Raw genomic sequence first — 13,463 nt, 5'->3', positions numbered from 1 at the left:
GATAGTATAGACCTTCTCCGGTGAATTAGACTCAGTTATTGCTAACCAGTTAAAATTGCTAATTAAGCTAAGACTCCATGGTCCGTTATTGTAATATAGATGAGGTTATTTGGAACGGCGTTTCGTGAAGAATTTGATAAAGGAAAAGATGGAGACGAACGACAAGCAACCAGATAGTGATCCGCGAAGCGCTGTAATATAACACAGGAGGAAAACGAGTAGTTAGGAGCACGTAAGACAATGTGGTCTATACATGAACTAGTTAGATGGACGTTAACCATTTCTTCACGAGTAGGAAATGTTGTCGTATTTATTAAGCCACATGAGGACAGGACAGACAAGTAATCGGAAACGGTACCCATTGTAGGGCACAATGTATTTATGTTTAAGTCGTCTACTAAACATACTTCTTCCACGGAATTCCAGAGGTGGAATATTTCTTCGAGTTCTAACAGAAATCGGGTGATACTAGCGCACGGCGGCCGATATACAGCCAACAAACTTAAACACCGGGCGCCGCAAGTTATCTTCAACGCTAAACATTCCGCATGCGCGAAGTTCACGTCCATAGATGAGACATCAAATTTATCACTTACAAAGATGGCGATTCCACCACCTCGACGATGAGGCCTTATCACAAAACGACTTTGATAGCCTGGCACTGAAAATGTACGCAAGCAGGCATCTGAAGTATTGATTTCTGTCAGCACGAATACATCGACGAATCCTATTCCTGACGTAGCGACAAGCTTGAATTCTTCCCAGTATTTGCGAAGGCTGCGGATATTGGTACTTACAATAGTGAAATCATTATCAATGCTCACACCAAAAGTGTCCTTGAACGACTGAAAATGTGGAAGCTGGTAGCACGTGTTGGCCATGATAGCTACACAATGTTGTCCAAGTCAGCATGTGTGATTATTTGAAGAAGCGACGATCCTTCACTCTTTTTCACAAAAATTTTGCCACGCTTCACCCAGGCAAATTTGTACTCCATTTGCTTTGCTCTAGTCCTAGCACGCCAGAATAGGTCACGGTTTAGTCTTGTCAGGTTTTCGTTCAAAAATATCTTTTCAAGCGAACTAGCTTCGCAGAGTTGAAGCTTTCCTCGGGCATCGAACAGAATGTTTCTGGCAGCAATTGAAGTGGAACGCACGAGGACCCTTGGAATAGAGTCACGTTTGCCAGGGAGACGATGAATCGGCTCAACCTCCAGCAGGGAAAATTTTTGAATGTGTAGTTTTTCAGCGATATCGGAAAGCACTTCCTTCAGATTTTCATTCTCATTTTCTGGGAGACCATGGATTTCCAAGATCATGTTGCGGCTGTATTGCTCGCTCTCATTCATGTCAACCTGCAGGCGCTCTAGCTGTTCGGCTTGTGTCTGAACTGTTGCTCGGAGGGCGTTGATCTCTGCATCTCTAGACGAGGCTTGTTCCTTGGCGGTCTTCATTTCATCACGAATGGAATCATATTGTTTTGTTAGAAAAGTCACCGAGTCCTCGAGTTCATGAAATTACTGCGTTAGGCTGACAACTTCGGCTTTCAAGAGGAGCAATGAATCAACCTTTTTGTTAAGCTCAGGTAGACATTCTAGACTCTTTTTTATCTCGAGCAGTTACAAAAGCAAAGGTGAAACCACGCCTGTATCTTCATCAGCCTCGGAAGCATCTACCTGAGAGGCGGAAGCACCAGCGCGTTTTTTTGCTGCTCTGCATGTTTTACACACCCACACGTCCCTTTTGGCTGGGCCCATTGTATTGAAGGTACTAGGTGCAATTCCGGAACATGTCTGACCTAAGTGGTACGATAGCGTACAATTCGCACAGGTCATGAACTTGCCATCATCGGGCACTTCTTTGTGGCAAGCAATACATTCAGTAGTATCATTAGACATTGTAACATGTAGAGAGCGTACACAGAGGGCAGTCGGCAGCAAATTCAAATTAAGAATGCAGGCAACGAAAAAGACACACTACCTGTTGAAATACACAGTGTCAGCGTTGGGCAACGAATCGCCGCCGACTGCAGAGGATCCCGCGATGTCCGTTGGCTTAAGTAATTTTCCGATGAAACCAGGTTTTCAGACGAAGTTGGTGATTGCCGCCAGAAGCGGCAGGACGGTTAGCTTCGACGAAGGTGATAGTGGCATCCGGGGTATCAGGGGAACCGCATTCAGGGCACCGCCTGTTGAAATACAGTGTCAGCGTTGGGCAACGTAATCACCGCCGACTGCCAATAATAATAATAATAATAATAATAATAATAATAATAATAATAATAATAATAATAATAATAATAATAATAATAATAATAATAATAATAATAATAATAATAATAATAATAATAATTTATTATCAAATCTGCAAGTATATGTACAGAAATCGGGTTCGCCTAAGCCATCACAGTGGCTTGTCACGCGAAACCCGGCAGTCAATAGCAAGACTCAGCCAGAAACTGACTTTTCTTTGTTTTGTAAGAAAATGAAATCAAAAAGACATTGAACACTTAAGGTAGCGAGTGATAAAGTACAAGGCAAAAAAAAAAAGAATCACGAAAAAACAGCAAAAAAAAAAAGCGAAGAAACGACTAGAGCGAAGACATGCTTCAACAATGACAGGAGAAATAAAAATACGACGCCTATAATCATTCTGTGTACAATGCCCTTAAAGTTTTGCGAATGTCGCGTACAGACTTACAGGAAGAAATTTCAGAAGGAAGGGCATTGAATATATCTGGAACATAAAAGGCTCGAGTATATCTGCCAAATCTGGTTCGTGTGTGAGGAACAGAAAAAGCAGGTACACGCCGTAAAGGACGGCAAGGCACAGCGGGTATTTTAAAGGTATCCGTCCAGAAGTGTTTCAGTACCACTGTTTGAACAAACAGTGAGCGCATGTTCGGCATTTTTTAGCATCTGAAAAAGGTTCATCCCTTGTGGTCTGTATACGTCATAAGTAACACTTTTTAACATACACTTTAGCAACCTATTTACACGGTGATGCCAGGTACTAGAACAATGTACAAATGTTGTAATACCATATCTGAGCACACTGTAGGCTAACGAGTGGACCAAAAGTTTCCTAACAGACAAGGGTAAAAACACTTTGATGCGGTACAGTAAACAGACGATTTTACGAAGTTTGGCACATATGTAAGACAAGTGAGTAGAAAAACGAAGACTAGAATCAAACCATATGCCCAAATACTTCACAGAGTCCGAAAATTTTATTGGAGGGCAGGAACAATTAATACATTGAGAGCTGTGCAAATAAAGTGAAGAAGAAAGTGAAACACGTTTCAGAGGGCTATGGAAGCAAACCAACTTTGATTTAGAATGATTGATGCCAATTACATTTGCACCAAGATAATCCATTAATTTCCCGACGTCATTTTGAAGGATTGAGAATGCGTCTGGAAAATTCACATGTGTGGCTAAAATTGCAGTATCGTCTGCATATTGAAATAACTTGCAGACAGATAGCACGTTGCACATGTCCTTGACGTATATATTAAAGAGTAAGGGAGACAGTATGGAACCTTGTGGCACACCGGCCTTCAGAAAAACACGGGAACTGCAAATGTCTGAAATGGAAACAATCTGGGAGCGATCTGTAAGGAAATTGCGTAGCAATCGGAAGAAAAACCTGAATTGTAGAGTTTCTCTAGCATAAGCGAATGGCATACCGTGTCGAAGGCTTTTGCCACATCTAAAAAAAGTGCGCAACATACAAGATTTTTTTCAAGTGAAGAAAATAAATGGTCACTCAATTCTTCTAACAAAGCCTGAGTGCCCCTTTTTTCAATAAAACCGTATTGACAGTCGGGAAACCCCCCCACTTTGCTAATAAAGCTGTTCATTACTAAGAAGACATGTTTTTCTAGAACTTTTGCTATACTAGGCAGGATAGAAATGGGGCGATAATTATGCACACACTTAGCTTCACCACTCTTTAGAAGTGGTCGAACTACGGCAGTTTTTAACCGCGTAGGAATACTTCCGCTTGTAATTATCCCATTTAGGATTTCTAGCAAGACATTTTTCAGAAAGCCGAAGTTCCTGTATAGATCAAACATGCGAATTTTATCGATACCTGGTGATTGATGTCTGCCAAAGCTGCCCAATAACGAGTAAAGCTCTTCTTCCGTCATAGTGGGCAGGAAAGCGGATTCAATTACAGGAGTACCACTGCTACAAGTGTAGCACGGTTGCTTAGACACCCCAGAAAACTGAGAGAAAAATTGGTTAAAATTGTCGACGACTGTTGATAAATCTGAATCAAAATGATTCTGAATATCTTTAGCCGAATTTGAAGGTAGTCCTCTCACCTAGTTTATCAGAGACCATGTTTTCTTAGGATTTCTACGAGATTCATGAAAGCGGTTTCTGTTGTACGAACGCTTGGCTGCACGAATAAGGGCATTTACTTTATTTCGAGAAGTTTTGAATTGTGCACGCAGCATGCAATTATTAGGCGAACGTCTGCACCGTTGCCAAAGCAGGTCTTTTTCTTTGATAGCGGATAATATCATGCTGTTCAACCAGGGCTGGTTCGGGCGGCGTTGGCGAACGTAAATTGTGCTTTCACTGGATTTATATATAATGTCCATCTAACGTGAAAATTCATTATATAGCTCGAGCCTGTCGGTATTTTTAAGCAGGCCTGGCCAATCGAACAAGGCGACCAGTTTATCAAAAGTAGCCGTGTCCGTAACAGCGTGGCAAGCGTTGGGGCTAGAACATGATAACGACCGAGAAGGAAAGCGTAACTGACAAGCTATGAAGTAATGGTCGGCAACTTTCTGTTGCAACACTGCACCATGAACTGAAGCAGACTCCGTGCGGATGTTGAAGTGATCAATACAAGACTTTACTAAATTATTAAGAAGCAATTCTTCCCTAGTTGGAAGATCAATAATACTTTCAAGGCCATGTTTTGCAATGATATCTAAGTAATCGCATACCGTGGTTGCAATGGGATTGAGAATATCTATATTGAAATCGCCTACTAGGCATATGTTAGGAACTAGCTTCGTTCTTTGTAAATGAGCCTCCAGCTCATTGAGAAACAAGGACATGTTACTTGAGGGTGGTCTATATATTGCCAAGAGTGAAATATGACTAAGTTGGTTTGAAATGTTCAGTGCCAAAGATTCCGCACTAGAAAAATTAGCCGCTACCTGTTCCACACTCCAAGTATCCTGTACGAAAATTGCTATCCCTCCGCCTCTTTGAGTGTCTCGAGTGAACCAAAAGGAAACGAATCCTGGAAGGGTGAAAAGGTTAGTCTCGGCCGAGCATATATTTATCTCAGTAAGAACAAAAACGTCCACTTTATGTAAAATGCTATCAACGTAAGTACAAAATGTGTCCCAATGCTTTCGCAAGCTGCGGACATTAACGTGAACTGTGGTAACTGTTGATGGAAAGGAAAACTGACGAACAAGTGCTAAAAGTCAACCAAACTCTCGCACAGAGCCATGAGGTTGTTTTGAAAAAGATAGCCGTAGTGAATGATAGACCGATTTGAACCAATTACGTTAGGCGCAACAGATCATTCACGTCGTTCACACGGATTAAAGAGGCACCCTCATCCTTCTTAGCAAACACGTTCCCGTCCTTCGTCCAAACATACTTATATTTCTTTTCCTTTCCCTTTTTCCTGGCAAGCCAGAACAATTCCCGGTTTGCTGCTGTAAGGTTCTCATTAAAATAAAGTTTGTGGCCAATATCAGTTTCGCATAAGTTCTGCAGTTTATGGCGACAAGCCATCCAAGTCTCCTTTACAGATACCGAAGCAAATTTAATCAGAACGACTGGACTATTATCTTTCTTTTTGCTCGGTAAGCGATGGATGGCAAGAATGTCAGAGCTTTCGAAGTCTTTGATGGTCAATTTTTTTGCTAGATTCGCCGCAACAGCGCGCAAGTCCTCATTAGGTGCAGCAGGAAGGCCGTGGATTTCGAGGTTTGAACGGCGACTGTACTGCTCCTGTTTGTTCATTTCAGTTTTCAAAGACTGGATCTCGATCTCCTGCTCCTGCACTCTGAGCGTGAGTGATGAAACCTCCGAATTGGCTTGCTTCATTTCTTTTTCACTTGCTTCTATTCTAACCAGAAAATCGTCGTACTTTGTTGACATGAATGAAACTGAATTTTGAATCTGATTCACGGAAGACTGTAGAGTGTCGACCGTCGACGTCAGCACCAAAAGCTGATCAATTTTAGCAGGAAGTGATAACAATGAATTGATATCAGGTCTAAGGGAAGAGAGACTGTCCAGTTTTTGATTTATAGCTCCTATTTGGCTTTGAAGAGCATCAAGTTCCTCTGTAACAGATGCATCCGCAGCCGAGGGTCGGTTTTTTCCCTGTCGACAATGGCGACATTTCCATGTGTCACGTTTGGACGCACCCATCGAAATGAACGTCGAATCTGCGATTCCTGAACAAGATGAGCGCAAATGAAAGGTTCTTTTACACTCTTTGCAACACATGAAACGGCCATCATCAGGAAGAGGATCAGAGAAATCTGCACAGGACGACATTGGCACGGCGCTATCACAGGCAGATACACCAACCCTAATGCACAAAATATCAGACCCTCTAGGGCAGTCGGCGGCACGCAGAAACTAAACAGTTCAATTAGGAGCCTTAGCTCACCTGGGCAAAGACAAACGTCAGTTTGTGGCAAAGAATTGCCGCCGACTGCAGAAGGCTGTGGATCAGTCCGTGCTTTTATGGGTGACGGTGAGACGATTAGCGGCCTTCTGGTGTCCTGGCTTGTCTGGGGGGGGGGAGGCAATCTTGCTGCGCAGGCTTGATACCACGATTATCGCACTTGGGTTCTGGCGGAAGATGGCTGCGTGAACCGGGCTGGACGACGCATGGTCCTTCGGATTTCCTGGGCAAAGACAAACGTCAGTTTGTGGCAAAGAATTGCCGCCGACTGCCAATAATAATCCAATAATAATAATAAATAATAATAATAATCCAATAATAATAATAATAATAATAATAATAATAATAATAATAATAATAATAATAATAATAATAATAATAATAATAATAATAATAATAATCCAATAATAATAATAATAATAATAATAATAATAATAATAATAATAATACTTTATTGATGACTTGGGAATCATACAGGGGAAGAATCGGGCCTGCCAGAGCCGCAGGGGGTTGAACGGCAGTGCCTGGCAGACAGCGACAGAGCCATCAGTAACACGTTATTAGACAACAGTGAGAAAAAACACACACACACGACAGGCTTCCCATCACGCATAAATGTGTCTAAGTGCCTTTCTAAGACCATATTTCGCTTTCACATGTTGTATGCTTTGAGGAGGTAAATAAAACATTGCTGAGACATAATAGTTACGGAGTCTTCGACCATATCTCGTCTAATAGCGGGGTGTAACGTAAGGATTCCTTGGTCTCAGGGACCGAACAGGCACATAAGGAATTTTGTACTGGCTTACCCAAAAATGCTTTAAAATAACAGTCTCTAGCAGCAAGGAATTGAAATCAGGCAAAGACAAAGTTTTGAACACATCAGATTTAGGGGAGACATCATAAGTAACATGCCTCAGAATGCCACGGACGGAGTTGACCCGGTTTACCAAATGTTGAGCGCCACGACCATATGTAGATATCCCATACCCGAATACACTGTAGCATAAGGCATGTACTACAAGCTTTCGGACAGACAATGGCATGTAAAATTTAATATTGTTACGGAGAAAGACGCAGACGAAAAGCTATGTACAAGTATATTTACAATAAAATACGCTGCGCTTGTCCAAGAGGCAACAGCCCGCGCTAGCTTCTCATCGTCGTCGTCGTCTTCTTACTGCTCGGCTCTTCGTCATTGGAAATACTATCCCGTAGCACGACCCCCGCCGGCAAAAGCGCCGTCCCGGAGCGACTAAAGGCCGTAGTCTGAAGCAGTGTAGTAGGTCTTGAGCCTACTGACGTGCACGACATGAGTAGATGCCAGAGTAAATGACGAGGTTGAGCTCACAGGAGCAATTTTATACGTCACAGGCGTCACCTGGCGCAGCACGCGGTAGGGCCCTGTGTATTGCGAAAGCAGCTTTTCGGAAAGTCCGACGTGACGAGAGGGCGACCACAAGAGCACGAGCGCACCAGGCGAAAACTGTACGTCACGGTGGCGGGCGTTGTAGTGATGCTGCTGAGTGGTTTGCGAGTCCATCAGTCGAGCACGGGCAAGCTGGCGTGCATGGTCGGCGAGGGCGATGGCGTCGCGCGCATACTCGGTTGTTGAGATCGCAGCAGGAGGAAGTACCGTGTCAAGGGGCAAGGTGGGTTCGCGACCGTAGAGTAGATAAAATAGAGAAAATCCGGCGGTGTCGAGCCGGGAAGAATTATAAGCAAATGTGACGTAAGGAAGGGCAACGTCCCAGTCGTGGTGGTCCTTCGAAACGTACTTGGACAGCATGTCGGTAAGAGTACGGTTTAACCGCTCTGTCAGGCCATTGGTTTGAGGATGGTATGAGGTAGTCAGCTTGTGTTGACTAGAGCAGGAACGCACAATGTCGGCGATAACTTTAGAGAGGAAGTTACGACCACGGTCAGTAAACAGCTGTCGCGGGGCGCCATGCACTAAGATAATGTCACGCAAGAGAAAGTCCGCGACGTCAGGGGCGCAACTGGTAGGGAGAGCCCGCGTGATAGCGTATTGGGTGGCGTAATCAGTTGCGACGGCTACCCATTTGTTCCCCGAGGATGATGTGGGAAAGTGATCGAGGAGGTCTAATCCAACACGAAAGAACGGTTCCACAGGGACGGTGATCGGCTGGAGATGACCGGAAGGTAGCACCTGAGGTGTTTCCAGACGCTGGCAGGGATCACAGGCAGCAACATAGCGTCGGACGGAGCGAGCGAGACCAGGCTAATAGAAGCGGCGGCGGACGCGGTCGTACGTGCGGGTTACCCCAAGATGTCCTGCAGTGAGTGCGTCATGCATCTCAAAGAGCACAGTCTGTCGTAGATGCTTTGACACGACAAGAAGAAGATCAGGGCCATCAGGGAGGAAGTTCCTTCGGTACAGAACGCCGCCCTGGAGGACATATCGGCGAACGGATGCGTCGGTAGGTGTAGAGCGCAGACGCTCGATGAGTACTCGCAGCGATAGGTCTCGGTACTGCTCATCGGCGACGTTAGCGAAGGTAGACACAGAGAAAATACCGTCGGCGGTATGACTGTCGAAGTCGTCAGGCTCGTCTACCGGGTAGCGAGACAAGCAGACAGCGTCCTTTTGTAGTCGGCCAGATTTGTAGGTGACAGAGAACGAATATTCTTGGAGGCGTAAGGCCCAGCGACCAAGTCTTCCTGTAGGGTCTTTCAATGAGCATAACCAGCAAAGCGCGTGATTGTCCGTGACAACGGAAAAGGGTCGGCCATACAAGTATGGGCGGAACTTCGCAATCGCCCAAACTAGGGCCAGACACTTACGCCCAGTGATGGCATAGTTGCGCTACGCGGGCGAGAGGACCCGGCTGGCGTAAGCGATGACACGGTCGTGGCCCCGCTGGCGTTGTGCCAGTACTGCGCCAATTCCGTGACCGCTGGCATCAGTACGGACTTCGGTAGGCACAGAAGGATCGAAATGAGCCAGAACGGGAGGCGTTGTGAGAAGGTCGATTAGAAGCGAGAATTCAGAGGCCTCGTTATCGCCCCACTGGAAAGGGGCGTCTTTTTTCAAAAGCTCGGTTAGTGGTCGTGCTATGGCCGCGAATTTTTTCACGAAACGGCGGAAGTACGAGCAAAGGCCGATGAAGCTGCGCACATCCTTGACACACTTTGGAACAGGGAAGTGCGTAACAGCATGGATCTTGCCTGGGTCCGGTTGCACTCCGTTCGCGTCAACGCGATGTCCAAGGACGGTAATCTGGCGACGGCCGAATTGGCACTTCGATGCGTTGAGTTGAAGACCCGCTCGCCGAAAAACGTCCAGGACTGCTGAGAGGCGCTCGAGGTGGGTAGCGAATATTGGGGAGAATACTATCACGTCGTCCAAGTAGCACAGGCACGTGGACCATTTGAAACCGTGAAGAAGGGAGTCGATCATGCGTTCAAAAGTGGCAGGAGCGTTACATAGACCGAACGGCATCACTTTGAATTGATAAAGACTGTCGGGTGTTACAAAGGCAGTCTTCGTGCGGTCGAGATCGTCCACGGCAATCTGCCAATAGCCGGAGCGAAGGTCAATAGAGGAGAAATAGCGAGCACCGTGGAGGCAGTCAAGGGCGTCATCAATCCGAGGTAAGGGATACACGCCCTTTTTGGTAACCCTGTTAAGGTGCCGATAATCCACGCAAAAGCTCCATGAACCATCCTTCTTTTTTACCAGCACAACAGATGACGCCCATGGACTACATGACGGTTCAATAATGTTCTTGGCAAGCATTTTCCGAACTTCGGTGTGAACAACTTGACGCTCAACCGGTGATACTCGATACGGGCGGCGATGAATAGGAGGGGTATCGCCGGTATTAATGCGATAGTTGACAGCTGTTGTTTGGGCCAAAGGACGATCGTTAAAGTCAAAAATATCTTGGTAGGAAATCAGCACGCGGTAGAGCGCACGAGCGTACTCGGAAGGCATGTCAGGTGCAATCATTTTCTGGAAGTTGGGGATGGTACTAGTTGCCGACTGCGACGGTAGAGGAGGATCGGCTGAATGGTCGTCTACTGAAATCGATGCTACAGAGTGATCCTCGAATGAGCAAAGTTGGGCCAGAGATATGCCGCGTGGCAGCGCTTGTGTCGTCAAGCCAAAATTGACCACTGGCAGGCAGACGCAATTCGCCGTAATATATAAAACTGTATGGGGCACTGTGATCCCGTGTGTAAGGAGGACGTCTTGCATAGGAGCCGCGATGTAGTTATCGTCGGGGACTGGTGGGGATGACACGAAGTCAACGTAAGTCAGTGCCGAAGGTGGCAAGCGAACGAAGTCGACGGAACTGAGGCGAGTAGGGTGTTGTTCAGCGGGATCCTGAACAGGCAGGTCGAGGCGGAGAGTACTTGCGGAGCAATCGATGAGAGCAGAATGTGCGGAGAGGAAGTCTAAGCCGGGGATCATGTCGTGGGGACAGTGAGCGATGACTGTGAACAGCACGATAGTTGAGCGATCGGCGAAGGAGACGCGGGCGGTACACATACCAATTACGGCGGCTGTTCCGCCATCGGCGACACGGACAACAGGCGTCCTGGCGGGCGTGATAATTTTCTTGAGCTGGCTACGAAGGTCAGCGCTCATTACGGACAAATGCGCCCCAGTGTCTATGAGTGCAGACACAGAAACACCGTCGACTTGCACGTCAAGAAGGTTCAGATGAGTGGGCAACGTCAGTAGAGGATTTGGCGGCGTAGGGAGCAATGCAGCGTCACCTCGAGGCGCTGCATCGTCTAGTTTTCCGGCTGGGAGCGGCGTCCGAAGGGAGTCGGCGAATAGGAGCGACGGGGCTGGGGATAGCGAGATTGTCGTCGTTCGGGCGAAGGCGAACGAGAATGGGAGCGGTTTGGTGCAGGAGAATCAGCGGCGGCGTTATCGGAGCGTGCGGCATAGGGACGAGAAAGGCCACCTGGGGGGCGAGAGTAGGCAGTCCAAGTAGGCCGGGTCGGGGAACTCCAGGGACTGCGACAGTGCCGAGAATTGTGCCCGATTCGATGGCAGTGGAAACAAATGGGCTTGTTGTCAGCAGTGCGCCATTCAGATGGGTTGTGGAAACGTGGTGGGTAAGAAGATGCGGGACGGGGCGGAATCGAAGAAGCCGGGCGGGTATCAGGACGATGGGCCGAGCAGATGGTGTGAAGACCCATGTTTTCGAACTCTTGGCGAACAACTGCCTGGATCAGTGAGACCGTGACTCCAGATGTGTTGGTGGGACTGGAGTCGAAGGCAGCCGGATAGGCGGCCTCGATCTCACACCGGATGATCCTGGTAACGCCGGCAGTGTTGTTGGGACGAGGAGTGTCGGCACAGGAAGATGTCGCTGGGGTGTTGGGCAGACGGGCAAAATGCTGGTCAATACGTCGGCTTTTAGCGAGTTTCAGGCGGCGGCACTCTTTTATAACAGCATCCACCGTCGCTACGTTGTTGCAAACGAGCAAGTTGAAGGCGTCATCGGCAATGCCTTTGAAGATGTGGGCAACCTTGTCGGACTCGGTCATGTGGGTGTCAACTTTCCGGCACAGAGCCAAGACGTCCTGAATGTACGTGACATAGGGCTCTGTTGACGTCTGTACACGGCTGGAAAGCGCCTTCTGCGCGGCAAGTTGGTGACCGTAGGGGTTGCCGAACAAGTCTCGAAGCTGTGTCTTAAGTGAATCCCAACTGGTGAGCTCATCTTCGTGCTGCGATACCAAACTCTAGGTGTGCCACCGAGGTAAAACACTACGTTGGCGAGCATAATAGTAGTGTCCCACCGGTTATTGCGGCTGACATGTTTATACAGGTTGACCCAGTCATCGACGTCTTTCCCATCCTTGCCCGAGAATACGCCAGGATCACGGGGAGCGGGGAGAGTGATGTAGGTCGTCGAGGTGGCAGCAGGTGTCGGATCCGGCGGAGTCGGGTTGTCGTCGCCGGGAGCCATGAAGGAAGGCTCGACGTACCGTCCACTGCGAAGCTCCATGACGAGGTACAGGGAACGTCCACCTCCACGAGATATGTTACGGAGGAAGACGCATATGAAAAGCTATGTACAAGTATTTTTACAATAAAATACGCTGCGCTTCGCCAAGAGGCAACAGCCCGCGCTAGCTTTCCATCGTCGTCGTCGTCTTCTTACTGCTTGGCTCTTCGTCATTGGAAATACTATCCCGTAGCAATATCTTACAAAACACAAGAATCTGCGCGAAGTTTTTGACAAATATATGCGAAATGAGAGTTCCAGGATAAATCACTGTCAAAAAAGACTCCTAGGTATTTAACTGAACAAGCGTATTGCATAGGGGCACACGAACAGGGATTGCAATGTGATGTGTGCAAATATAATGGAGACGATAGGGTAACTTGCTTGACAGGGTTGTGGAAACAGATTAGTTGAGTTTTGGACGCATTGATATGGACTACATTATTCTGAAACCAGTCCATCACTTTTGTTGCTGCCATTTGTAAAGAAGAGATGGCATTGTGTAACTTCGAGCGTGTGAAACAAGGACAGTGTCATTAGCATACTGATATAATTTATGTTAACATTACATAAATCGTTAAAATATAAATTAAATAATAACGGACTTAAAATTGAACCTTGGAGACGCCAGCTTTAATTTCGGTAAGGCTCTACGAAATTTGCCGATAGACACAAGTTGCTGCCTGTGAGATAAGAAGTTTTTCAGAAGCCGCAAAAACGCCCCCGAAAGCCTAGCGAAGAAAGTTTGGTTAGCAGTATACTATGGCAGGCGCTGTCAAACGCTTTGCGG

General features: G+C 46.8%; 1 protein-coding gene across 1 annotated transcript in view; it reads right to left on the bottom strand.

The window, feature by feature from the left end:
- LOC142557927 (uncharacterized) overlaps positions 1–1,453 on the bottom strand; it is a 77,042-nt gene extending 75,589 nt beyond the window's left edge. The window contains exon 1 of the mRNA XM_075670123.1: positions 1,211–1,453. Coding sequence (XP_075526238.1) covers positions 1,211–1,453 — 243 coding nt within the window. The remainder of the gene's footprint in view (positions 1–1,210) is intronic.
- Between the last annotated feature and the right edge of the window lie 12,010 nt (positions 1,454–13,463).

Source organism: Dermacentor variabilis, chromosome 9 (assembly GCF_050947875.1).
Source record: "Dermacentor variabilis isolate Ectoservices chromosome 9, ASM5094787v1, whole genome shotgun sequence".
Lineage (NCBI taxonomy): Eukaryota > Metazoa > Arthropoda > Arachnida > Ixodida > Ixodidae > Dermacentor > Dermacentor variabilis.
The sequence above is the reverse complement of the archived record's forward strand: the minus strand, read 5'-3'. Positions and strand labels throughout refer to the sequence as shown.